The sequence below is a fragment of the Agelaius tricolor genome, unplaced genomic scaffold (genome assembly GCF_023055355.1).
Source record: "Agelaius tricolor isolate 1412-34295 unplaced genomic scaffold, bAgeTri1.0.p SCAF_211, whole genome shotgun sequence".
NCBI classification, from domain to species: domain Eukaryota; kingdom Metazoa; phylum Chordata; class Aves; order Passeriformes; family Icteridae; genus Agelaius; species Agelaius tricolor.
The window spans coordinates 1-22,873 of NW_027269471.1; the positions used below are offsets into that span (position 1 = coordinate 1).

Consider the following 22,873-nt stretch of genomic DNA (forward strand, 5'->3'; position numbering starts at 1 on the left):
CCGGTCCCGTTCCCGTTCCCGCTCCCGGTCCCGCCCTCTCCCAGTTCTCATTCCCGGTCCCGCTCCATGTTCCGGTCCCCGGTCCCGTTCCCGTTTCTCATTCCCGCTCCCGCTCCATGTCCCGGTCCCCGGTCCCGTTCCCCATCTCCATCCGCATCCCGGTTCCCAGTGCCCCACCCCGGTGCCGCCCCCGCGCCTCCATCCCCAATTCCCGGTCCCGTCCCCGGTCCCGTCCCCGGTTCCCATCCCGGTAGAGCTCCCCGAGCCTCCGCTCCTGTTCCCGGCCCCGTTCCCGGTTCCCCTGCCCCGTTCCCGGTCCATCCCCGGTTTCCCTGCCCCATCCCCGGTTCCCGGTGCCGTTACCCGGCCCCGGTAGAGCTCCCCGAGCCTGCCGTCGATCCACTGCTCCGTGTCCAGCCGCCGCTGCAGCTCCTGCCGGTTGTACTTGACCGTGACCCGCGCCGCTCTCCGCTGGACGCCGGGGCTGCGGCCCGGGGAGCCCCGCACCGGGGAGAGCCCCCCCGGGGACCCCTCCCGGCCCGGCGAGAGCCGCCCCGGAGCCGCCGCGCCCGGCGAGAGCCCCGGGGCCGCCCCCCCGGCCCTGCCGCCGCCCCACCCGGTCGCCGCCATCGCTCGGGACGCGGCTCCGGGGCGGCCGCCGGGGGTAGGGGGCGAGGGCGGGGCTTGGAAGGGCGTGGCGGGGGCGGGGCTTAAAGCGGAGACCGCCCCAGAGCCCCTCCCGTTGGTCCGGGGGGGCGTGGCTTAAGGATGGAATTTCCTTGTAGCCCCTCATTTACATCGGAGAGGGGCGGGGCCTAAAAGGGCGTGGTGTGGGCGTGGGTTAATATTGACATTAGAATTTAGCCCCGCCACGGATGCCGGGAGGAGGGGCGGGGCCTAAAAGGGCGTGGGCGGGGCGTGGCTTAATGTTGGGAATTCCATTCTAGTCCCTCCCATTGGGGCATAAGGGGGTGTGGCGAGAGGCGTGGTGTGGGCGTGGTTTAGCATTGGAATGCCGCCGTAGCCCCCTCAGACCCCAAAATCCCCCCCAAAAAAACGACGGACCCCAAACCCCCCCCAAGCCCCACCCACGACACCCCCAGACCCCAAAATCCCCCCCAAAACCCCCCAAAAGCCCCCGAAAACTCCCCAGAACACCCCAGACCCCAAAGCCCCCTCCAGAGTCCCCTCAAAACCCCAAATCCCCCCCATAACTCCTCCAGAACCCCCCAGACTCCCCAAAACGCTCCCCAGAATTCTCCAGATGCCAAAACTCCCCCAAAACTCCCAAAACCTCCTCAAAATTCTCCCAGAACCTCTCAGACCCCAAAACTCCCCAGAATCCCCCCAAAACTCCCCCAGAATCCCCCAGATCCCAAATCTCCTCCAAAACTCCCCAAAACCCCAAATCCTCCACCAGAACCCCCGAAAATCCCCAAAACTCCCCAAAACCTCTCCAAAATCCCCTCAGAATCCCCCAAAATCCCCAAAACCGCCCCCAGAGTCCCCCAAAACCGCTCCCAAAACTGCCCCAAATCCCCCAAACCCCCCCAGATCCCACCCCCCCATAACCGCGCGATTTCCGCCTCACATGCAAATGAGGGGGCGTGCCTCGCCTCACCCCCTCAACCGTTCCCATAGCGGGCATGGGCGTTGGGGCGTGGCCTCACATTAAAATGGGCGTGGCCAATTCCGCCGTTTCCCCCTCCCTCTTCCCCCCCCGTTCCGGGGTGGGCGTGGCTCCCCCGCGCGCGGTGGGCGTGGTCCCCCCGGCGCACCTGGGTGACGTCAGCGGCGCTCACCTGCGATGGCGGCGGGGCGGCTCCTCCCGCTGCTGCTGCTGCTCCTGGGGGGCCCGGGGGGCTCCGCAACGGCCCCGGAACGGGACTCCCCCAGCGGCCCGCCGCCCTCGCCGGTACCGGGGGGACCTGGGGGAATTGGGGGGGCCTGGGGGGGATTTGGGGCGTCCTGGGGGAGTTTGGGGGAGTTTGGGGGGGATTTGGGGGGTCCTGGGGGGGATTTGGGGGGGATTTGGGGGGATCTTGGAGGGGATTTGGGGGAGGTTTGGGGGGTCCTGGGGCAGTTTGGGGAGGAGTTTGGGGGGTCCTAGAGAGGATTTGGGGGCGTTCGGGGGGATCTTGGAGGGGATTTGGGGGGTTCTGGGGAAGGTTTGGGGGTCCTGGGGCAGTCTGGGGAGGAGTTTGGGGGGATCTTGGAGGGGATTTGGGGAAGGTTTGGGGGGTCCTGGGGAGGATTTGGGGGAGTTTTGAGGGGTTCTGGGGGAGTGTGGGGGGCGATTTGAGGAGGATTTGGGGGGTCCTGGAGGGGATTTGGGGGTTCCCCAGGAAGGTTTGGGGGTCGGTAACGGGTCCGTGCCCCCAAACCGGTGCCGGTTACCGGGGCTGGGGGGGATTTTTGGGGTGAATTTCGGGTTTTCGGTGTCAATAACGGGTCCGTCCCGCAGCCCGGTGCCGGTTACCGGCGCTCACGGTTCTCGGGGTGGATTTTGGGGTGGATTTCGGGGTTTTTGGTGTCAATAACGGGTGTTTTCCGCAGCCGGTGCCGGTTACCGGCGCTCACCGGCCGCTGCCGCGCCTCCATCCCGCGCTGGTTTTTCAACGCCTCCTCCGGAGCTGCGAGAGTTTCGTGTTCGGCGGCTGCGGCGGCAACGGGAACAACTTCGGGAGCGAGCGGGAGTGCAGGGAGAGCTGCGGGGACACGGCGGGAACCGGTGAGCGCCGGGAATAGCGGGGATAACGGGGGAAAGGGGGATAACGGGGGGACCGGGGGATAACGGGGGGAAACGGGGGATAACGGGGGGAACCGGGAATAACGGGGGGAAACGGGGGATAACGGGGGGAAACGGGGAATACCGGGGAATAACGGGAAATAACGGGGGGAACCGGGGAATAACGGGAGGGGCCGGAGTTTGGAACATTTCAATGCCCAAACCCCCCTGGTTTGGTGCCGATTTTTCCCTATTTCCCCCTTTTTTCCCCCATTTTCCCCCATTCCCTCCCCCTTTTTCCCCCTTTTTCCCCCATTTCCCTCCAATTTTCCCCCATTTTCCCCTTTTTTCCCCATTCTCTCCCATTCCCCCCCTTTTTTTCCCTTTTCCCCATTTTCTCCCCCACTTTCCCCCATTTTTTCTCAATTTTTCCCCATTTCCCCCATTTCTCCCCCCATTTCCCCCATGTTTTCCCCATTTTCCCTTTTCCTCCCCTATTTTCCCTTTTCCTCCCCCATTTATCCTCATTTTTCCCTGTTTCCCCCCGTTTCCCCTCCATCTTTCCCTTTCTTTCCCATTTTTCCATTTTTTTCCTTATAAATTTTTTCCCCCCTTTTTTTCCCCTTTATTTCCCCATTCCCCCCCCACTTTTCCCATTTTTCTCAGTTTTTTCTCATTTTTTTCCCCATTTTTCCACAGCTCTCTCCAGCCCTGTCACCACCAATTCCTCCTTAGCAGGTAACTCCAGATCTGGGGGGATTTTCTGAGGATTCGGTGCAAATTTCAGCAGAAATTTTGATTTTTGAAGGGTTTGGTTAGAAATTCAACCAGAAAATTTGAATTTCAAAGGGATTTGCTGTGAATTTAAGTACAAATTTGGAATTTTGAACGCATTTGGGATGGATTTTAGCAGGAAATTTGGAATTTTGAATGGATTGGTGCCAAATGAAGTGAAAATTCTGAATTTTGAGTGGATCAGGGCCAGAATTCCCTGGAAATTTTGGATTTTGAAGTGGGAATTTCTGGATATTTTGAAGTGGGAATTTCTGGATATTTTGAAGAGGGAATTTCTGGATATTTTGAAGTGGGAATTTTTGGATATTTTGAAGTGGGAATTTGGATTTTAAAGGGAAATTTTGGATATTTGAAGTGGGAATTTCTGGATATTTTGAAGAGGGAATTTCTGGATTTTAAAGGGAATTTCTGGATATTTGAAGTGGGAATTTCTGGATATTTTGAAGTGGGAATTTTTTGGGTTTTAAAGGGAATTTCTGGATGTTTTGAAGTGGGATTTTTTGGATATTTTGAAGTGGGAATTTCTGGATATTTTGGAGTGGGAATTTCTGGATATTTTGAAGTGGGAATTTTTGGGTTTTAAAGGGAATTTCTGGATGTTTTGAAGTGGGATTTTTTGGATATTTTGAAGTGGGAATTTCTGGATATTTTGGAGTGGGAATTTCTGGATATTTTGAAATGGGAATTTTTGGGTTTTAAAGGCAATTTTTGGATATTCTGGAGTGTGAATTTCTGGATATTCTGGAGTGTGAATTTCTGGATATTTTGAAGTGGGAATTTTTGGGTTTTAAAGGGAATTTCTGGATATTTTGAAGTGTGAATTTTTGGATATTTTGGAGTGTGAATTTCGGGATATTTTCCCCCCAGAGCTGTGCTCAGCCCCCCCTGTCACGGGCCCGTGCCGCGCCGCGTTCCCGCGCTGGTTTTACGTCCCCGCAGAGAAATCCTGCCGGGAATTCACCTACGGCGGCTGCCGCGGCAACGCCAACAACCACCGGGACGAGCGCGAGTGCCTGCGGCGCTGCCGGCCCCAGGGTGAGCGAAACGCACCCAAAAACCGCCCCAAAAACTGCCCCAAAAACTGCCCCAAAAACAGCCCCAAAAACAGCCCCAGAACCGCCCAAAAACCGCCCCAAAAATCGCCCCAAAAACCGCCCAAAAACAGCCCCAAAACTGCCCCAAAACCACCCAAAAACTGCCCCAAAACCGCCCAAAACTTGCCCCAAAACTGCCCAAAACCCGCCCCAAACCTGCCCCAAAAACCACCCCAAAAACTGCCCCAAAAACCGCCCAAAAACCGCCCCAGAAACCGCCCCAAAAACCGCCCAAAAACTGCCCCAAAAACCACCCCAAAACTGCCCCAAAACCGCCCCAAAAACCGCCCCCAAAACCACCCCAAAATTCCCTGAAATTGCCCCCCAAAGTTTTCCCAGAGGTTCCCAAAAATTTCAGTGAAAATCCACTGAGATTTGCTCCAAAAGTCCCCACAAAATTTGCTCCAGAATTTGCCCCGAAATTCCCCAAAACTTTGTCCCAAAATTCGCCCTGAAATCCCCCAAAAATTTCCCCAAAATCTGCTCCAAAATTCCCCAAGTATTTGCCCCAAAATCCCCCCAAAATCCCCCAAATTTGCCCCAGATTTGCCCCCAGTCTGAGCTCCCCCCGTTTCTCCCCCAGGCGATTTCAGCGATGAATTCCGGAGATTCTTCTCCTCCAAAGGTGAGGTCTGGGTGTCCCCAAATGTCCCCCAATCCCCCCCAAATGTCCCCAAATCCTCCCCAGTGTCCCCAAATGTCCCCAAATCCCTCCCAGTGTCCCTCAGTGTCCCCAAATGTCTCCAGACGCCCCCTGAATGTCCCCAAATCCCTCCCAGTGCCCCCAAACCCCTCCCAAATGTCCCCAAATCCCCTCGCAGCGCCCTCCCAGTGTCCCTGTCCCCATTTCGGGCTGCCCCTGACCCCGTGTCTGTCCCCAGGGCTGGCCCTGCCGGCCCCGGCGCTGGCCCTGGGTGTCCCTGTCCCCATTTTGGGGTGTCCCTGTCCCCGTTTCAGGGTGTCCCTGACCCCATTCTGACCCGTGTCTGTCCCCAGGGCTGGCCCTGCTGGCGCTGCTGGCCCCGGCACTGGCCCTGGGTGTCCCTGGGTGTCCCTGACCCCATTCTGTCCCCAGGGCTGGCCCTGGTGGCCCTGCTGGCCCCGGCGCTGGCCCTGGCCCCATTCTGGGGTGTCCCTGTCCCCATTTTGGGGTGTCCCTGTCCCCATTCTGTCCCCAGGGCTGGCCCTGCTGGCCCCAGCGCTGTCCCTGTCCCCGTTTTGGGGTGTCCCTGTCCCTGTTCTGACCCGTGTCTGTCCCCAGGGCTGGCCCTGGTGTCCCTGTCCCCATTCTGACCCGTGTCTGTGCCCAGGGCTGGCCCTGGTGGCCCTGCTGGCGCTGCTGGCCCTGCTGGCCCTGGCGCTGGCCCTGTCCCCATTCTGACCCGTGTCTGTCCCCAGGGCTGGCCCTGGTGGCCCTGCTGGCCCTGGTGGCGCTGCTGGCCCCAGCCCTGGCCCTGGCCCCATTTTGGGGTGTCCCTGTCCCCATTTTGGGGTGTCTCTGACCCCATTCTGTCCCCAGGGCTGGCCCTGGTGGCCCTGCTGGCCCTGCTGGCCCCGGCGCTGGCCCTGTCCCCATTCTGACCCGTGTCTGTCCCCAGGGCTGGCCCTGGTGTCCCTGCTGGCGCTGCTGGCCCTGCTGGCCCCGGCGCTGGCCCTGGCCCCATTTTGGGGTGTCCCTGTCCCCATTTTGGGGTGTCTCTGACCCGTGTCTGTCCCCAGGGCTGGCCCTGGTGTCCCTGCTGGCCCTGCTGGCCCTGCTGGCCCCGGCGCTGGCCCTGGCCCGCAGCCGCTGCCGGGCGAAGCCGCGAGCGCCGGGAGCCGCCGGGGGCGAGGACCGCGAGTGCCTCATGAAGGAGCCGTACCCGGCCTGAGCGCCCCAAAAAGCCCCGAAATCGCCCCAAAAACCGGCCCGGGAAATGCACGGCAGCGGCCCCGAAATGGCCCCGTCCCCGAGCCCCGAGAATCATCCGTGCGCCCATTTTCTAGTGATTGCTTTTGTGGGGGAAAAAGGGGATTTTGGGGAAGGGCGGTTGGGGGGAAAACCCTAAAAAAACACCTCAAAAAACTCCCAAAAAATCTAAAAAAAAAAACCAAAAAAAACCTCTAAAAAAATCTCTGAAAAATCAAGAAATATCCCCCCAAAAGACCCAAAATTCAGCCCCAAAATCCCCGTCCCTGAGCAATGATCCGTGCTCTGATTTTTAGTGATTTTTGTAGGGAATAAATGGAATTTTGGGGGAGGGTGGGTGAGGGAAAAAACCCTAAAAAAACCCCCCAAAAATCCCCAAAAAAATCCATAAAAAAATCCCCAAATTTTGGGGCATCCTCCCCCTTTTCCCACCCGGATTTTTGGGGTTTTTTTGGGGTCCCCACCCCCCGTGTTTTTGTGATTTTGGGGGGAGGGGGAAATTTGTGATTTTTGGGTCGAATCGAGGCGATTTTGGGGTTCGGGAATAATTCGGGGAGGGTTTTTTTACATTCCAGGGATTTGTTGGAATAAAGGGAAAATCAGAACCCCAGAAACCCCAAATTCCTGAGCAGCTCCCCCAAAAAATCCAAACCTCTGAGTCCCTCCCCTTGATCTGGGGAAAAATGGGAATTTTGGGGGAAAAATGGGAATTTTGGGGAGAAAAAATGGGATTTTTTTAGGAGTGGAATGGGGTTTGGGAGGAGGAAAAATGGGATTTGGGCGAAAAAGGGATTTTTTGGTTGGAAAATGGAATTTTTGGGGGAAAATGGAGTTTTGGGGGGGAAAATGGGGGTTGGGAAGGGGAAAAATGGGTTTTTTTGGGGAAAAAACGGATTTTTATGGGGAATAAATGGGATTTTTTTTAGGGGTGAAATGGGGGTTTGGGGGGGAAAATGGGGTTTGGGATTTGAGGGGGAAAAAAGGGATTTTTGGGGGAAAAAATGTGGGTTTTGGGAGGGGTCAAATTGGTGCCGCCCCCTCCCCAAATTGGAACCCCCGACCATATTGGGGTCGTTATTGGGGAGTTCTGGGGGGTTGTGAGGGGTCTGGGGGAGATTTTGGGGTCCCCATGGCTGAGAAATCCCCTCGGGGAGTGCGAGGGTCCCTCTGGCTTCACTGGGACCCCCCCAAATTTTGCGCCGCCCCCTCCCCAGATTGGAACCCCCGACCATATTTGGGTCGTTATTGGGGAGTTCTGGGGGATCCCCAGGGGTCGAGAGGGGTCTGGGGGAGATTTTGGGGTCCCCAGGAGGACCCGAGGGACCCTTGGGGATGTGGGGGTCGCTGTGAAATTCCTGGGACCCCCCAAATTTTGCGTCGCCCCCTCCCCAGATTGGAACCCCCAACCATGGTGGGGACCAGCAGCGTTTATTGGGGGGGTTCTGGGGGGTCCCCGGGGGTCGGGAGGGGTCTGGGGGAGATTTTGGGGTCCCCAGGAGGACCCGAGGGACCCCTGGGGGATGTGGGGGTGGCTGTGAAATTCCCGGGACCCCCCAGTTTGGCGTCGCCCCCTCCCCAAATGCGAAAGGCGAGCGCGGCCGGGACCGACCAAGGGCGTTTATTGGGGCCGCTCCGGGGGGATCTGGGGGGGGTCTGGGGGGGCTCGGGGGGCCCCCGCGCCGCCCCCTCCCCTATTTCTGGGCCGGGATCATGTCGTCGATCGGCTGCTTCTGCTCCAGCTTCTTCTCCATCTCCACCATGAGCTTGACGCCGTCCACCACCATCTGCACCTGCTCCACCTCCGAGAAGCCCAAGCGGTCGGCGTTGGAGATGTCGAAGACGGCGCCCACAGCGGCCGTGTCCACCCCGCCTGGACGGACGGACGGACAGAGGGACAGAGGGGGGGGACATCAGTCAGCCATGGACAGACACAGACAGCCAGGACACCACTGACCACCCATTGACCACTCAGTGACCACCCATTGACCATCCAGGGTTTGATGGTCCCACCGTGGCCGTGTCCACCCCGCCTGGATGGACGGACAGACGGACAGACGGACAGGGGGGTCAGTGAGCCATGGACAGACATTGACAGCCAGGACACCACTGACCACTCCTGAGCACCCATTGACCACTCATTGACCACTCATTGACCACTCATTGACCACCCATTGACCACTCATTGACCATCCAGGGTTTGATGGTGCCCCGGTCCCCATTGTGGCCGTGTCCACCCCGCCTTGACGGACAGACGGACAGATTGTAGGTCAGTCAGCCATGGACAGACACGGACAGCCAGGACACAGCTGACCACTCATTGACCACTCCTGACCATCCCCTGTCCGTGTGTCCTCCATAGGGTCCCTCTCCTGTCCCGTCCCCCCCCCAGGTGATTTTGGGGCGTCCTCGTCCCTGCCAGGTGAATTCTGGGGTGTCCCCGCCCATCCCAGGTGAATTTTGGGATGGGATTCCCCCACCCAGGTGACTTTGGGGTGGTCACTCTTCCCCCCAGGTGAATTTTGGGGTGTCCCCACCCCATCCCAGGTGACTTTGGGGCAGTCACTCTCTCCCCCCAGGTGAATTTTGGGATGGAATTCTCCCCCCAGGTGAATTCTGGGGTGTCCCCGCCCGCCCCAGGTGCCCTGGGCTCCCACCTGTGCCGCGTTTCTGCAGGCGCAGGCGCTTGAGGATCTCCTCGAACTTGGGGTGCTGGCTCAGGTGCTGCAGGCGCACGTGGACGCCGCCGCGCAGCCCCGTGCCCAGGTTGGACGGGCAGGTGAGGATGTAGCCCAGGTGCTCCGTCCACATGAACGGGTGCCCGGCCTTCTTGAAGATCTCCTCGATCTGGGGACACGCAGGGGACAGAGGTTGGGGACGCCGGGGTGGTGGCGCCTGTGGCCGGTGGGGGAACACCTGGGGCACACCTGGGGCACACCTGGGGCACACCTGGGGCACGGCCAGGGCACACCTGGGGTGCTCAGGGTTGTGGGTGGCACCTCAAATGTCACCTCAATGTCCTCAAATGCCACCTCAAAGTCCCCAAATGTCACCTGTCCCCAAATGTCACCTGTCCCCAAATGTCACCTCAATGTCTTCAAATGTCACCTCAATGTCCTCAAATGTCACCTGTCCCCAAAGTTCTCCAGATCCCCTCAATGTCCCCAGGGTTTTCTGTCCACAAAAGTTCTCCTTGTTCCCAAAGTGTCACCTGTCCCCAAGTGTCCCCAGGTGTCCCCCCTGACCTTCTTGAGGCCGACGCAGAAGCGCCAGAACAGCTCCTGCATGTCCCTCCCTTCTCCATGGAGATGGGACCCCAAAACTCCTCCATCCCCAAATCCCCCCGGATGTCCCCAAACCCTCCGTGTCCCCAGATGTCCCCAGATGTCCCCAGGTGTCCCCAAGTGTCCCCAAGTGTCCCCAGGTGTCCCTGACCTTCTTGAGGCCGACGCAGAAGCGCCGGAACACCTCCTTCATGTTGCCGCCCTTCTCCATGGAGATGACGCGCAGGTGATCCTCCTCGTTCACCCACACCAGGAACGTTTTGTTGTCGTTGTGCCTGGGGGGACACCCAGGGGACATTGGGGACACCGGGGGGACACCGGGGGGACACCCCCAGAGCCTCCCCGAGAGGGGAGACCCCATAATGGGGGACATCAGGGGACACTGGGGACATTGAGGGGACACCGGAGGGACACCTCAGCACCTCCCAGGCGCCCCCAGGTGTCCCCCAGGTGTCACCAGGTGCCGTAAGGTACCTGCAGGTGCCCCCCAGGTAGCCCAGATGACCCCTATGTGCCACAAGGTGTCCCCAGGTGTCCCCAAGAACCCCCCAGATACCCCAAACTGCCCCAGAACGCCCCTAGGGACCCCCCAAACACCCCCTAGGTACTCCAGGTGACTCCTCGGGTGCCACAAGGTGTCCCCAAGTGCCCCCAAGGACCCCCCAGATACCCCTCAGGCACCCCAAACTGCCCCAAAACGCCCCTAGGGACCCCCCAAATGCCCCCCAGGTACTCCAGGCACCCCTCGGGTGCCACAAGGTGTCCCCAAGTGTCCCCGGGGCACCCACAGGAACTTCCCAGGTGCCCCCAGGAGCCTCCCAGGTGCCACAAGGTGCCCCAAAACCCCCTCAAGGCCCTCCCAAACACCCCCAGGTGTTGCCCAGGTGCCCTCAGGTGCTCCCAGGAACATCCCAGGTGCCACAAGGTGCCCCAAAACCCCCTCAAGGCCCCCCCAAACGCCCCCCAGGTGCCCCCAGGTGCTACAAGGTGCCTCAAAACCCCTCCAAGGACCCTCCAAACAGCCCCCAGGTGCCCCAGGTTCCCCCCAGGTGCCCACCAGATGCCGCGGGCGTCGGGCCAGTCGCGGGCCATGCCCGAGGCCAGCAGCAGGGGTGACACGGGTTTGTCGAACAGGAAGTGGTCGTCGATGAGCTGCTGCTGCTCCTGCTCCGTCATGGCCTTCAGCGGGTAGTACTTGCCCTTGAACTCCCCCTCCAGGCTGTTCAGGGCTGCCCGGGGCGGGGTCAGCACCTGGGCGTGCGCCGGGACACGCCCAGACACACCCAGGACACGCCCAGGACACGCCCGGGACACGCCCAGGACACACCCGGGACACGCCCAGGACACGCCCGGGACACGCCCGGGACATGCCTGGGATGGACTGGCCACGCCCAGCCATCCCAAATCCACCCCAAATCCATCCCCGAATTCATCCCCAAATCCATCCCAAATCCACCCCAAATTCATCCCCACATTCATCTCAAATCTATCCCAAATCTACCCCAAATCCATCCTCAAATTCACCCCAAATCCACCCCGAGTTCATCCCCAATCCATCCCAAATCCACCCAGGCCGTGCCCACATTGGCCACACCCATTTCTGACCCCGCCCACGACCCCACCCCACTCCAGCTCCACCCACATTCTGAGCACACCCAATCTGACCCCACCCATTTCCCGACCGTACCCAATCCAACCTCAACCATCCCACACCACCCTTACAAGCCACGCCCATCGGACCACGCCCCTACAGGCCCCACCCCTTTAGGCCCCGCCCCTCACCTGTGACTGACAGCTTCTCGATGGCGCGGCGCTCGCCACGGCTGCAGTGGGGGGGCAGCGAGTAGCCCTTGATGCTGCGGCCGGTGCGCACGCGGCTGCTCAGCACGTACTTGGGGTCCAGGTCCTCCCCGCCCTGGGGAGCCCCAAAAACCGGGTCAGGGACACCCCAAAAATACCCCAAAATCACCCCAAAAAACCTCAAAAAATTCCGTTCAAAATAACCCAAAAACTCCCAAAATATCAACCCGAAATCCTCCCCTCTGAGAGCCCCGCAATGCTCAGGACGTACTTGGGGTCCAGGTCCTCCCCGCCCTGGGGAGCCCCGAAAACCGGGTCAGGGACACCCCAAAAATACCCCAAAAATATCCCCAAAAAAACCACCAAAAATTCCACTCAAAATAACCCAAAATATCCCCAAAATATCCCTCTCTGAGAGCCCTGCAATGCTCAGCATGTACTTGGGGTCCAGGTCCTCCCCACCCTGCACCCTAAAAACAGGGTCAGGGACACCCGAAAATACCCCAAAATCACCCCAAAAATATCCCCAAAATCACCCCGAAAATATCCCAAAAATTCCACTCAAAATACCCCAAAAAGCCCCAAAATATCCCCCCAAAAAATCCCCCCAAACCTCCTGGAGTCGCCCCATGGTGGCCCTGCCACCCCTTCCCTGCCCTCCCCAGACCTCTGGGGACCCTCCGAGATTTCGGGGACCCCTCCCAAATTGTGGGGGCTCCCCCAGATTTTGGGGACCCCTCCCAAATTTTGAGACCCCCCCAAATTTTCGGGGTCCTCCCCACCTTGAGGCTCTCCTGGTGGAGGTTGGTGTGGTTCTTGCTTGTGGTGTCACCCCATGGTGGCCCTGTCACCCCTTCCCTGCCCTCTTGAGACTTTTAGGAACCCCTCCAAATTCTGGGCACCCCTCCCGGATTTTGGGGACCCTCCCCAAATTTTGGAGACCCCTCCCAAATTTTGGGGACCCCTCCCGGATTTTGGGGACCCCCTGACCTTGAGGTTCTCGTGGTTGAGGTCGGTGCGGTGCTTGTCCGTGGGTTTGTAGCCCCCGTGCCTGTCCTGGATCACGGGGTCAAAGAGCTCCTTGAAGACCTCGTAGGACTCCTCGTCCCCGGCCACGCAGCCCACGGTCATGATGAACGGGTGACCTGCGGGTCAGGGGTCACCGGGGGTCACCGGGGGTCACGGGGGGTCACTGGGACCAGTACAGGACTGGGATTGGCTACTGGGACCTGGGGAGGGGTCTCTGGCCCCATGGATGGGTTGAGGACCCTGTGGACAATTTGAGGATCTCTTGGGTGGGTTGAGGATCCCATGGATGGGTTGAGGACCCCAAGGATGGATTGAGGACCCCATGGACCATTTGAGGACCCCTTGGGTGGGCTGGGGACCCCATGGATGAGTTGGAGACCCCAAGGATGGATTGAGGACCCCTCGGGTGGGCTGGGGACCCCATGAAGGTCCCGATGACCCCATGGAGGCGCCAATGACCCCATGGAGGTGCCGATGACCCCATGAAGGTGCCGATGACCCCATGAAGGTGCCAATGACCCCATGGAGGTGCCGATGACCCCATGAAGGTGCCAATGAGCCCATGGAGGCGCCGATGACCCCATGGAGGTGCCCATGACCCCTCGGGTGGGCTGGGGACCCGCCGAGGACGCACCGGGGTTGTCCACGCCGGTCTGGATGACGTCGTCGAGGGTGAAGCCGCTGGGCGTCTCCTTGTCGCGCAGCTTGGCGTACAGGGCGGGCGTCAGCACCTTGGCCATGTGGTTGTTGTGCTTGGACAGGTCCGGGAACTCCTCCTCGGCAGAGAACTTCTGCTTGTACTTGTTGTGGGTGTTGCTGAACGGCATGGTGGCACTGCGGGGACATGGGGACATCATGGGGACATCATGGGGACATCATGGAGACACCATGAGAACATCATGGGAATGGGGACACCATGGGGACAGGTCTGGGATCTTCTCCTCAACCCAGAACTTGAGCTTGTGCTTGTTGTGGGTGTTGCTGAACGGCATGGTGGCACTGCGGGGACATGGGGACATCATGGGGACACCATGGGGACACCATGGGGACATCATGGGGACATCATGGAGACATGGGGACATCATGGGGACACCATGGGGACACCATGGGGACATCATGGGGACATCATGGGGACATGGGGACACCATGGGGACACCATGGGGACAGGTCTGGGATCTTCTCCTCAACCCAGAACTTGAGCTTGTACTTGTTGTAGGTGTTGCTGAACGGCGTGGTGGCACTGCGGGGACACAATGGGGACACCGTGGGGACACCATGGGGACATCATGGGGACATAATGGGGACATGGTGGCACTGCAGGCACAGCCAGGTGACAAGGTCACCATGGACATGGAGGACATGGGGACAGCCAGGTGACAGATGGCACAGCCAGGTGACAGGGGGGACATGGAGGACATGGAGGACACGGAGTGGGGGGGCTCGGGGGCGTGTCCTGAAGGGGGCGTGTCCTGCAGGGAGGGGGCGTGGCCGCCCCGCTCCGCTCCTTGTTCGGGCCGGGGCTATTTATAGCCCGGGGGGGAGGGGCGGGACCGGGGGGGCTCGGGGGGTCCCGGTGCCACCGAGGGGGAGTCGGGTCCCGGTCCCAAATTCCGGCCCCAAACCCAGTCTCGAATCCCGGTCCCGAATCCCGGTGACACCGAGGGGGACTCGGGTCCCTGTCCTGGTCCCGGTTCCGGTCCCAAATCCCGGTCCCGGTGACACCGGGGGTGTCCCGACCCTTCCTGAGGGTCCCGGTCCCTATTGGGGAGGGGGGGTCCCGGTCCCGACTGGGGTCCCGGGGGTCCCAACTGGAGGGGTCCCGGACCCGATTGGGGTCCCGGAGGGGGGTCCCGGGGGTGTCCCAGTGGTCCCGACTGGGGTCCCGGTGGTCCCGGGGGGAGTCCCGGGAGCGGTTCCGGTCCCGACTGGGGTCCCAGTGGTCTCGGGGGTCCCTGTGGGGATCTCTGGGGGTCCCTGGGGTGTCCCGGTGGTCCCGGGGGGGTCCCTGAGTGGGTCCCTGTGGGGATCTCGGGAGGTCCCGGGTGTGTCCCGGTGGTCCCTGTGGGGATCCCAGGTGTGTCCCGGTGGTCCCGGTTGGGGTCCCGGTGGTCTCGGGGGTCCCTGAGGGGATCTCGGGGGGTCCCTGTGGGTGTCCCGGGTGTCCCGGTGGTCTCGGGGGGTCCCTGTGGGGATCCCGGTTGGGGTCCCTGGGGTGTCCCGGTGGTCTCGGGGGGTCCCTGTGGGGGTCCCTATTGGGGTCCCGCCCTTACCTGGGTGTCTCAGCGGGGCCGGGTCGGGGTCGGGCCGGTACCGGGCGCGGGGGGAGCGGTGGGACCAGGACCCCCCCGGGGTCGCTTTTATCCCCCCCGGGACCCCCCCCAGCCCCGGGGGGCTCCGGGGGGACCCCAAACCGGGCGGGGCCGGGCCCTGGCGGGGCCGCCCCCGGCCCGCGGGAGACCCTGGGGGACCCCCGGAGCCGCCCCCCGGTGTCCGGTGTCACTGGGGGGGGCGGCCGGGGGCACGCGGCACCTGCGGCCCCCCGGGACCGGGCTGGGGGCGGGACCACCCCCCGAAATAGCGGGACCACCCCCCGAAATAGCGGGACCACCCCCCGAAATAGCGGGACCACCCCCAAATGGCTGAACCCACCCCCGAAATAGCGGGACCACCCCCCGAAATAACGGGACCACCCCCCGAAATAGCGGGACCACCCCCAAATAGCGGGACCCACCCCCCGAATAGCGGGACCACCCCCAAATGGCTGGACCACCCCCCAATAAATACCGTGAGCTCTTCAAATAGCGGGACCACCCCCAAATACGGGGACCACCCCCCCAAATTACCGGGACCACCCCCCGAAATAGCGGGACCCACCCCCAAATGGCGGGACCACCCCCCGAAATAGCGGGACCACCCCCCGAATAACGGGACCACCCCCAAATGGCTGAACCCACCCCCAAAATAGCGGGACCACCCCCAAATGGCTGAACCCACCCCCGGAATAGCGGGACTACCCGCCAAATACCGGGACCCACCCCCCAAATACCGGGACCACCCCCAAATGGCGGGACCACCCCCCGAAATAGCGAGACCACCCCCCAAAATAGCGGGAGCTCTTCAAATAGCGGGACCACCCCCCCAAATACGGGGACCACCCCCCAAAATACCGGGACCACCCCCGAATAGCGGGACCACCCCCAAATGGCGGAACCACCCCCCGAAATAGCGGGACCACCCCCCAAATACCAGGACTACCCCCAATAAATACCAGGAGCTCTTCAAATAGCGGGACCCACCCCCCGAAATAGCGGGACCACCCCCCGAAATAGCGGGACCACCCCCCCAAATGGCGGGACCAGCCCCAAATACCGGGACCACTCCCCCAATAAATACCAGGAGCTCTTCAAATAGCGGGGACCCCCCCCCAAATTACCGGGAGCCGCCCCGAGGCACCGGGACCACCCCCAAATAACGGGACCCCCCCCACCCCCCCAATTTGGAACTACCCCTCCCAAAATCCTGGGACACCCCCCCCCCCCAAAATTGGGCCCACCCCCCTAAAATATCCCAAAATTAATTGAGGGGGGGTCAGAGAACCCCAAAATTAATGGGGGGAACCCCAAAACTAATGGGGGGTCGGAATTAAGGGGGGGGGGAACCCCAAAATTTAATTTGAAGGGGGGGGGGTCCGAAAACCCCAAAATTAAATGGGGGGGGTCGGAATTAAGGGGGGGGAACCCAAAATTCAATGGGGGGGGGGATTTTAGGGTGGGGGCGGGGCGGATCCGCTGGCTCAGGGCAATTCAAGCCGGGGGGGGGAGGGGAAGGGGGAGGGGCCCCCCAGCCCCGCCCTTCCCCCCCCCCCCCCCCCCCCCGGTATTTTTAGGTCGGCTCCGATTTCCCGGGGGGGGGGGGGGGGAAGCGGTGTCGAATTTGGGGGGGGGAGGGGAGGGGAGGGGTCCCGGGGGGGTCCTTGAGGGGGGGAGGGGAGGGACGGAGGGGGGGGGACCCCAGAAATGACCCCCCCCCCTAAAAAATATGGGGGAAACTGAGGCACGGGGGGGGCCCCAAAATTGGGAATTCGCACCCCAAAAAAATGGAATTTTTCCCTCCAAAAAGGGACCCCAAAATTGGAATTTTATGCCCCAAAAAGGACCCCAAAATTGGAATTTTACCCCCAAAAAAGGAATTTCTCCCCTAAAATACCTGGGGGGGGGGGAAACTGAGGCATGGGGGGGGACCCCAAAATGGAATTTTCCCCCCCAAAAAAGGGACCCCAAAAATGGAATTTTTCCCCCCCAAAAATGGAATTTCCCCCCCAAATATCTCCAGGGAAACTGAGGCACGGGGGGACCCCAAATTTTGGGGTTTTGTTTTCCGTGGGTGGGGGGGATTTGGGGGGGGCCCCATTGGGGGAGCAAAAAGGGGGCGGAGTCGTGGGGGGAGGGGAAATCCGCTTTAATTGGGGGGAGGGGATTGGCAGAAACGGGGGGGGAGGGGCAGATCCCACCTGGGGGGGCCCAGATCCCCCCTCCCCCCCAGGGATCCAGGCCCTGTTTTGGCATTTGGGGGGCCCAGATCCCAGTGGATCCCAAGGAGGGATCGAGTTCCACCTCCAGCTCATTTGGGGGGGGTCCAGGGGGGCTCCAGATCCCACCTGGAGCCTCCCAGTGGATCCAGACCCCCCCTGTCCCCCCCCCCGGGGTGGATCCCGGTGGTTCCTGGTGGATCCCAGGGACGTCCCAGTGGATCCCGGTTGATGCCGGTGGGTCCTGGTGGATCCCAGTGGGTCCCAGGGTGCCAGTGGATCCCAATGGGTCCCAGTTGGTGCAGGTGGATCCCAGGGAGGTCCCAGAGGGTCCCAGTGGATCCCAGTGGGTCCCAGTTGGTGCAGGTGGTTCCCGTTGGGTCCCGGTGGATCCCGGTTGATCCCGCTGGGTCCCGTTGCTCTCAGAGCTGCTGGGAGAGGCCCTGGATGCGCTGCTGCACCTCCCCCGCCTGCAGCTGCTCCCAGGTGAGCAGGGAGAGCCCGAGCTGATCCTCCTGGGAACCGACAGCGGGCTGGGCTCCGCAACGGGGGGAAACGGGGGATCTGGGGGGATCTGGGAGGGATCTGAGGGCATTTACGGGGGTCTGGGGGTATTTGGGGGGATCTGAGGGGATTTGGGGGGATTTAGTGGGGATTTGGGGGGAATCTGAGGGACCATTTTGGATCAATTGGGATCCAGTGGATCCCTCACCTGCCAGAAGGGCTGGGGGTAGGGGGGGTGTAGTGTCTCTGATAGGATCCAATGGGATCATTCGGGATCATTCTGGATCAGCTTGGATCCCTCACCTCCCAGGAGGGGCCGTTTTTGATGCCATGGGATCCAGTGGGACCTGGTGGATCCCTCACCTGCCAGAAGGGCCCAGAAGGGCCCAGGAGGGGCTGTTTTCGATCCGGTGGGATCGGGTGGATCCCTCACCTGCCAGAAGGGCTGGGGGGCCCAGGAGGGGCCGTTTTGGGTCCAATGGGATCCAATGGGACCCGGTGGATCCCTCACCTGCCGGAAGGGCTGGGGGGGCCCAGGAGGGGCCATTTTCAATGCAATGGGATCCAATGGGATCGGGTGGAACCCAGTGGATCCCTCACCTGCCGGAAGGGCTGGGAGGGCACAGGAGGGGCTGTTTTGGGTCCAATGGGATCCAATGGGATCCAGTGGATCCCTCACCTGCCGGAAGGGCTGGGAGGGCACAGAAGGGGCTGTTTTGGGTCCAATGGGATCCAATGGGATCCAGTGGATCCCTCACCTGCCGGAAGGGCTGGGCCATCTCGCGCAGGAACCTCTTGGCCGCCTGCACGGCCTCGTCCACGGTCAGGTTCAGGTGGGACTCGGGCAGGTGCTCCTGGATCCAGCGCGGGAGCTTCCCCCGCTTGTCTGCGCGGGCAAAGCGCTGGGAACGGGGGGAAAACGGGGAAAGAACAGAGAAAAATGGGGAAAACCAGAGAAAATGGGAAAAATGGGGAGAAACGGGGGGAAAATGGGAAAAAAACCCCAAGGAAAATGGGGTTTGGGACACCAAAATAACCCCAGGAATCCCCAAAATGACCCCCAAACACCCCCACGCTTGTCTGTGTGGGCAAAGTGCTGGGAACGGGGGGAAAATGGGGAAAAACCAGAAAAAAATGGGGAAAAACAGGGAGAAAATGGGGTTTGGGACACCAAAAATGGCCCAAACTGAGCCCAAATCTCCAAACTGATCCTAAATCCCCCAACATCTCCCCCAAACCTTGTCAGCGAACACCAGAGCCCGTGGTTGGATTTGCCCCTCAGGGCTCTCCCCACGCACTGCGCCGCCCCAAACTGACCCCAAACCAACCCCAAATCACCCAAAACCGACCCCAAACACCCCAAAACCAACCCCAAACTGACCCAAAACCAACCCCAAATCCCCCAAAACCGATCCCAAACCTTGTCAGCGAACACCATGAGCCCGTAATCCGTTTTCCCCCTGAGGGCTCTCCCCACGCACTGCGCCGCCCCAAACTGACCCCAAACTGACCCTAAACACCCCAAAACCAACCCCAAACCCCCCAAAACGACCCCAAATCCCCTGACATTGATCCCAAACCTTGTCAGCGAACACCATGAGCCCGTAATCCGTTTTGCCCCTCAGGGCTCTCCCCACGCACTGCGCCGCCCCAAACTGACCCAAAACTGACCCCAAACTGACCCCAAATTCCCCAAAACCACCCCCAAACTGACCCAAAACCAACCCCAAATCCCCCAAAACCCATCCCAAACCTTGTCAGCGAACACCATGAGCCCATAATCCGTTTTGCCCCTGAGGGCTCTCCCCACGCACTGCGCCGCCCCAAACTGACCCAAACACCCCAAACCTGACCCCAAACACCCCAAAACGACCCCAAATCCCCCAAAACCGATCCCAAACCTTGTCAGCGAACACCATGAGCCCGTAGTCGGTTTTCCCCCTGAGGGCTCTCCCCACGCACTGCGCCGCCCCAAACTGACCCCAAACTGACCCCAAACACCCCAAAACCAACCCCAAACCCCCCAAAACGACCCCAAATCCCCTACAATCGATCCCAAACCTTGTCAGCGAACACCATGAGCCCGTAATCCGTTTTCCCCCGCAGGGCTCTCCCCACGCACTGCGCCGCCCCAAACTGACCCAAAACTGACCCCAAACCTGACCCAAAAACTGACCCCAAACCTGACCCCAAACACCCCAAACTGACCCCAAATCCCCCAAAACCGATCCCAAACCTTGTCAGCGAACACCATGAGCCCGTAATCCGTTTTGCCCCTCAGGGCTCTCCCCACGCACTGCGCCGCCCCAAACTGACCCAAACCTGACCCAAAACTGACCCTAAACCCCCCAAACTGACCCTAAATCCCCTAAAATCTCCCCCAAACCTTGTCAGCGAACACCATGAGCCCGTAATCCGTTTTCCCCCGCAGGGCTCTCCCCACGCACTGCGCCGCGTGCCGCATGGCGTCGAAGGTGAGGAATTCGCCCTCGCGCACCTGGAGCTGCTCCCGCAGGAATTCCAGACGGGCCTGGGGGGGACACGGGGCTGAGACCCCCAAAAACCTCCCCAGGAATCCTAAAAACCTCCCCAGGAATCCTAAAAACCCCCCAGGTATCCCAAAACCCCCCAGGTATCCCAAAACCCCCCCAGGTATCCTAAAACCCCCCCCAGGAATCCTTAAAACCCCCCCAGGTACCCCAAAACCCCCCAGGTATCCCAAAACCCCCCCAGGTATCCTAAAAACCCCCCAGGAATCCTAAAAACCCCTCAGGTATCCTAAAACCTCCCCAGGAATCAAAAAAACCTCCCCAGGAATCCTAAACCCCCCCCAGGTATCCTAAAACCCCCCCCAGGTATCCTAAAAACCCCCCAGGTATCCTAAAAACCCCCCAGGTGGGATTTGGGGAGGGGGCCACACCTGAGACCCCCAAAACCTTCTTAAAAACCCCCAAAATCCCCATAAATCCCCCTAAAAATCCCCAAAATCCCCCTAAACCCCCCCCAAAATCCCTTGATCTCCCCCAGGTGGAATTTGGGGAGGGGGCCCCACCTGAGCCCCCCTGAAAATCCCCAAACCCCCCTAAAAACCCCCCCAAACCCCCATAAATCCCCTTAAAAAACCCCAAAATCCCCCCCAAATCCCTTGATCTCCCCCAGGTGGGATTTGGGGAGGGGGCCCCACCTGAGCCCCCCTGAAAATCCCCAAACCCCCCTAAAACCCCCATAAAACCCCCATAAATCCCCCCCAAAACCCCAATAAATCCCCTTAAAAAACCCCAAATCCCTTGATCCCTCCCAGGGACCCCCCCAGGTGGGATTTGGGGAGGGGGCCCCAGCTGAGCCCCCCCTGACCTTGAGGATTCGGCTCTGGGTGTAGACGTAGGGGACCCCGAACATGATCACGGCCCGGCCGTAGTGATGGACTGGGGGGGAAATTGGGGGGTCAGGGACCCCAAAAAACCCAAATTTCCCCTTAAATCCCCCCCCAAACACAAAAGGAACCAAATGGCGATGAAAACCCACCCAAAAAAAGCAAAATTGCCACCAAAATCCACCCAAAAAAAGCAAAATTGCCACCAAAATCCACCCAAAATTTCCCATCAAATCCCCCCCAAAAAAACCCCAAATTGTCACAAAAATCCCCCCAAAACTGCCATGAAAATGCCCCCAAAATTCCCATTAAATCCCCCCCAAAAAACCCCAAATTGTCACAAAAATCCCCCGAAAATTGCCATGAAAATGCCCCCAAAATTCCCATTAATCCCCCCAAATTTCCCATCAAATCCCCCCAAAACCCCAACATTTCCCATCAAATGCCCAAAACTCCAAAATTTTCCTGCAAATCCCTCAAAAAACCCCAAAATTTCCCCTCAAATCCCCCAAAATCCCCTCAAGCACACCCTGAACCCCCTCAAAACCCCAAAATTTTCCCCAAATTTTCCCAAATTCGCCCCAAATCTCCCCGAAGTCGATGCCCTCGGAGACTTTGCCCCAAGACTGGGGTGGGAGCACCCAAAAAAGGGACCCCAAAAATCCCCTCAAACCCACCCTGAACCCCCCCAAAATTGCCCCAAATCCCCAAAATTTCTCAAATTTTCCCAAAATGGCCCAAATTCGCCCCAAACCTCACCGAAGTCGATGCCCTCGGAGACTTTGCCGCGCGCCACCGAGAGCAGCACGGCCCCGCGGCCGTTCTCACACGCCTGGGGAGAGAGGGGACCCCAAAATCACCTGGGACCCCCAAAATTCACCTGGGAACCCCCAAAAACCCCCCTGGGACCCCCAAAATTCACCTGGGACCACCAAAAACCCCCCTGGGACCCCCAAATTCACCTGGGACCCCCCAAAATTCACCTGGGAACCCCCCAAAATTCACCTGGGAACCCCCCAAAATCCCCCTGGGACCCCAAAATTCAACTGGGACCCCCCCAAATTCACCTGAGACCCCCAAAAACCCCCTGGGAATCCCAAAAACCCCCCTGGGACCCCAAAATTCACCTGGGAACCCAAAAAAATCCCCCTGGGAATCCCAAAAATTCACCTGGGACCCCCCAAAATCCCCCCAGGACCCCCCAAAATCCCCCCCCAGGACCCCCGAAATCCCCCCAGCACCTCCAAAATCCCCCCAGGACCCCCCAAATGCCCCCAGGACCCCCCAAAATCCCCCCAGGACCCCCAAACCCCCCCCAGCACCTCCTGGTATTTCTCCAGGGCCACGCTGGTCTCAGCCCCGTCCTGGGTCTCGATGAAGAGGAGTTTGTTCCTCTGGATGTTCTCCAGGATGCCCTGGGCAGGAATTTGGGGGATTTTGGGGGTCCCAGGGGGATTTTGGGACAGTTTTAGGGGGTTTTGGGGCAGTTTTAGGGGATTGGGGGCAGTTTTAGGGGGTTTTGGGGCAGTTTTTGGGGGCATTTGAGAGGTTCTGGGTCCTGTTTGTTCCTCTGGATGTTCTCCAGGATGCCCTGGGCAGGAATTTGGGGGGATTTGGGGGGATTTTGGGGGTCCTAGGGGCGTTTTGGGGGTCTCAGGAGGGGATTTAGGACAGTTTTTGGGGATTTTGGGGCAGTTTTAGGGGGTTTTGGGGCAGTTTTAGGGGGCGTTTGAGGGGTTCTGGGTCCTGTTTGTTCCTCTGGATGTTCTCCAGGATGCCCTGGGCAGGAATTTGGGATAATTTTGGGGTGATTTTGGGGGATTTTGGGGGGT

General features: G+C 60.1%; 3 protein-coding genes across 7 annotated transcripts; 1 reads left to right on the top strand and 2 right to left on the bottom strand.

Annotated features, from left to right (window-relative positions):
• The first annotated feature begins 1,807 nt into the window (after nucleotides 1–1,807).
• On the top strand, nucleotides 1,808–7,199 carry LOC139587235 (kunitz-type U19-barytoxin-Tl1a-like). Its single transcript, XM_071421305.1, is given in 7 exon segments — nucleotides 1,808–1,915; nucleotides 2,438–2,630; nucleotides 2,633–2,731; nucleotides 3,428–3,466; nucleotides 4,391–4,558; nucleotides 5,201–5,242; nucleotides 6,337–7,199. Coding segments are annotated over 7 exon segments (801 nt in total). The 3' UTR covers nucleotides 6,489–7,199.
• A 931-nt stretch (nucleotides 7,200–8,130) lies between these two features.
• On the bottom strand, nucleotides 8,131–15,240 carry LOC139587234 (creatine kinase M-type). Of its 3 annotated transcripts, none has more exons than XM_071421304.1 (8): nucleotides 14,907–15,240; nucleotides 13,271–13,470; nucleotides 12,598–12,752; nucleotides 11,590–11,722; nucleotides 10,865–11,036; nucleotides 9,959–10,082; nucleotides 9,181–9,370; nucleotides 8,131–8,396 (listed from the first exon to the last, which is right to left on the bottom strand). In XM_071421304.1, exons 2-8 carry the CDS (start codon nucleotides 13,461–13,463, stop codon nucleotides 8,218–8,220), a joined length of 1,146 nt encoding a protein of 381 aa, XP_071277405.1. In that variant the 5' UTR covers nucleotides 13,464–13,470; nucleotides 14,907–15,240; the 3' UTR covers nucleotides 8,131–8,217. The 3 variants fall into 3 exon arrangements, with proteins under 3 accessions (XP_071277405.1, XP_071277403.1, XP_071277402.1); XM_071421302.1 differs by having other exon boundaries at nucleotides 13,271–13,635; XM_071421301.1 differs by lacking the exon at nucleotides 14,907–15,240 and having other exon boundaries at nucleotides 13,271–13,695.
• A 1,838-nt stretch (nucleotides 15,241–17,078) lies between these two features.
• Nucleotides 17,079–22,597, bottom strand: LOC139587232 (general transcription and DNA repair factor IIH helicase subunit XPD-like). Of its 3 annotated transcripts, none has more exons than XM_071421300.1 (6): nucleotides 22,364–22,597; nucleotides 21,801–21,873; nucleotides 21,023–21,093; nucleotides 20,055–20,198; nucleotides 18,427–18,570; nucleotides 17,079–17,592 (listed from the first exon to the last, which is right to left on the bottom strand). In XM_071421300.1, the coding sequence occupies exons 1-6, from the start codon at nucleotides 22,580–22,582 to the stop codon at nucleotides 17,587–17,589; spliced, it is 657 nt and encodes a 218-aa protein (XP_071277401.1). In that variant the 5' UTR covers nucleotides 22,583–22,597; the 3' UTR covers nucleotides 17,079–17,586. The 3 variants fall into 3 exon arrangements, with proteins under 3 accessions (XP_071277401.1, XP_071277400.1, XP_071277399.1); XM_071421299.1 differs by having other exon boundaries at nucleotides 17,079–17,679; XM_071421298.1 differs by having other exon boundaries at nucleotides 17,079–17,697.
• Between the last annotated feature and the right edge of the window lie 276 nt (nucleotides 22,598–22,873).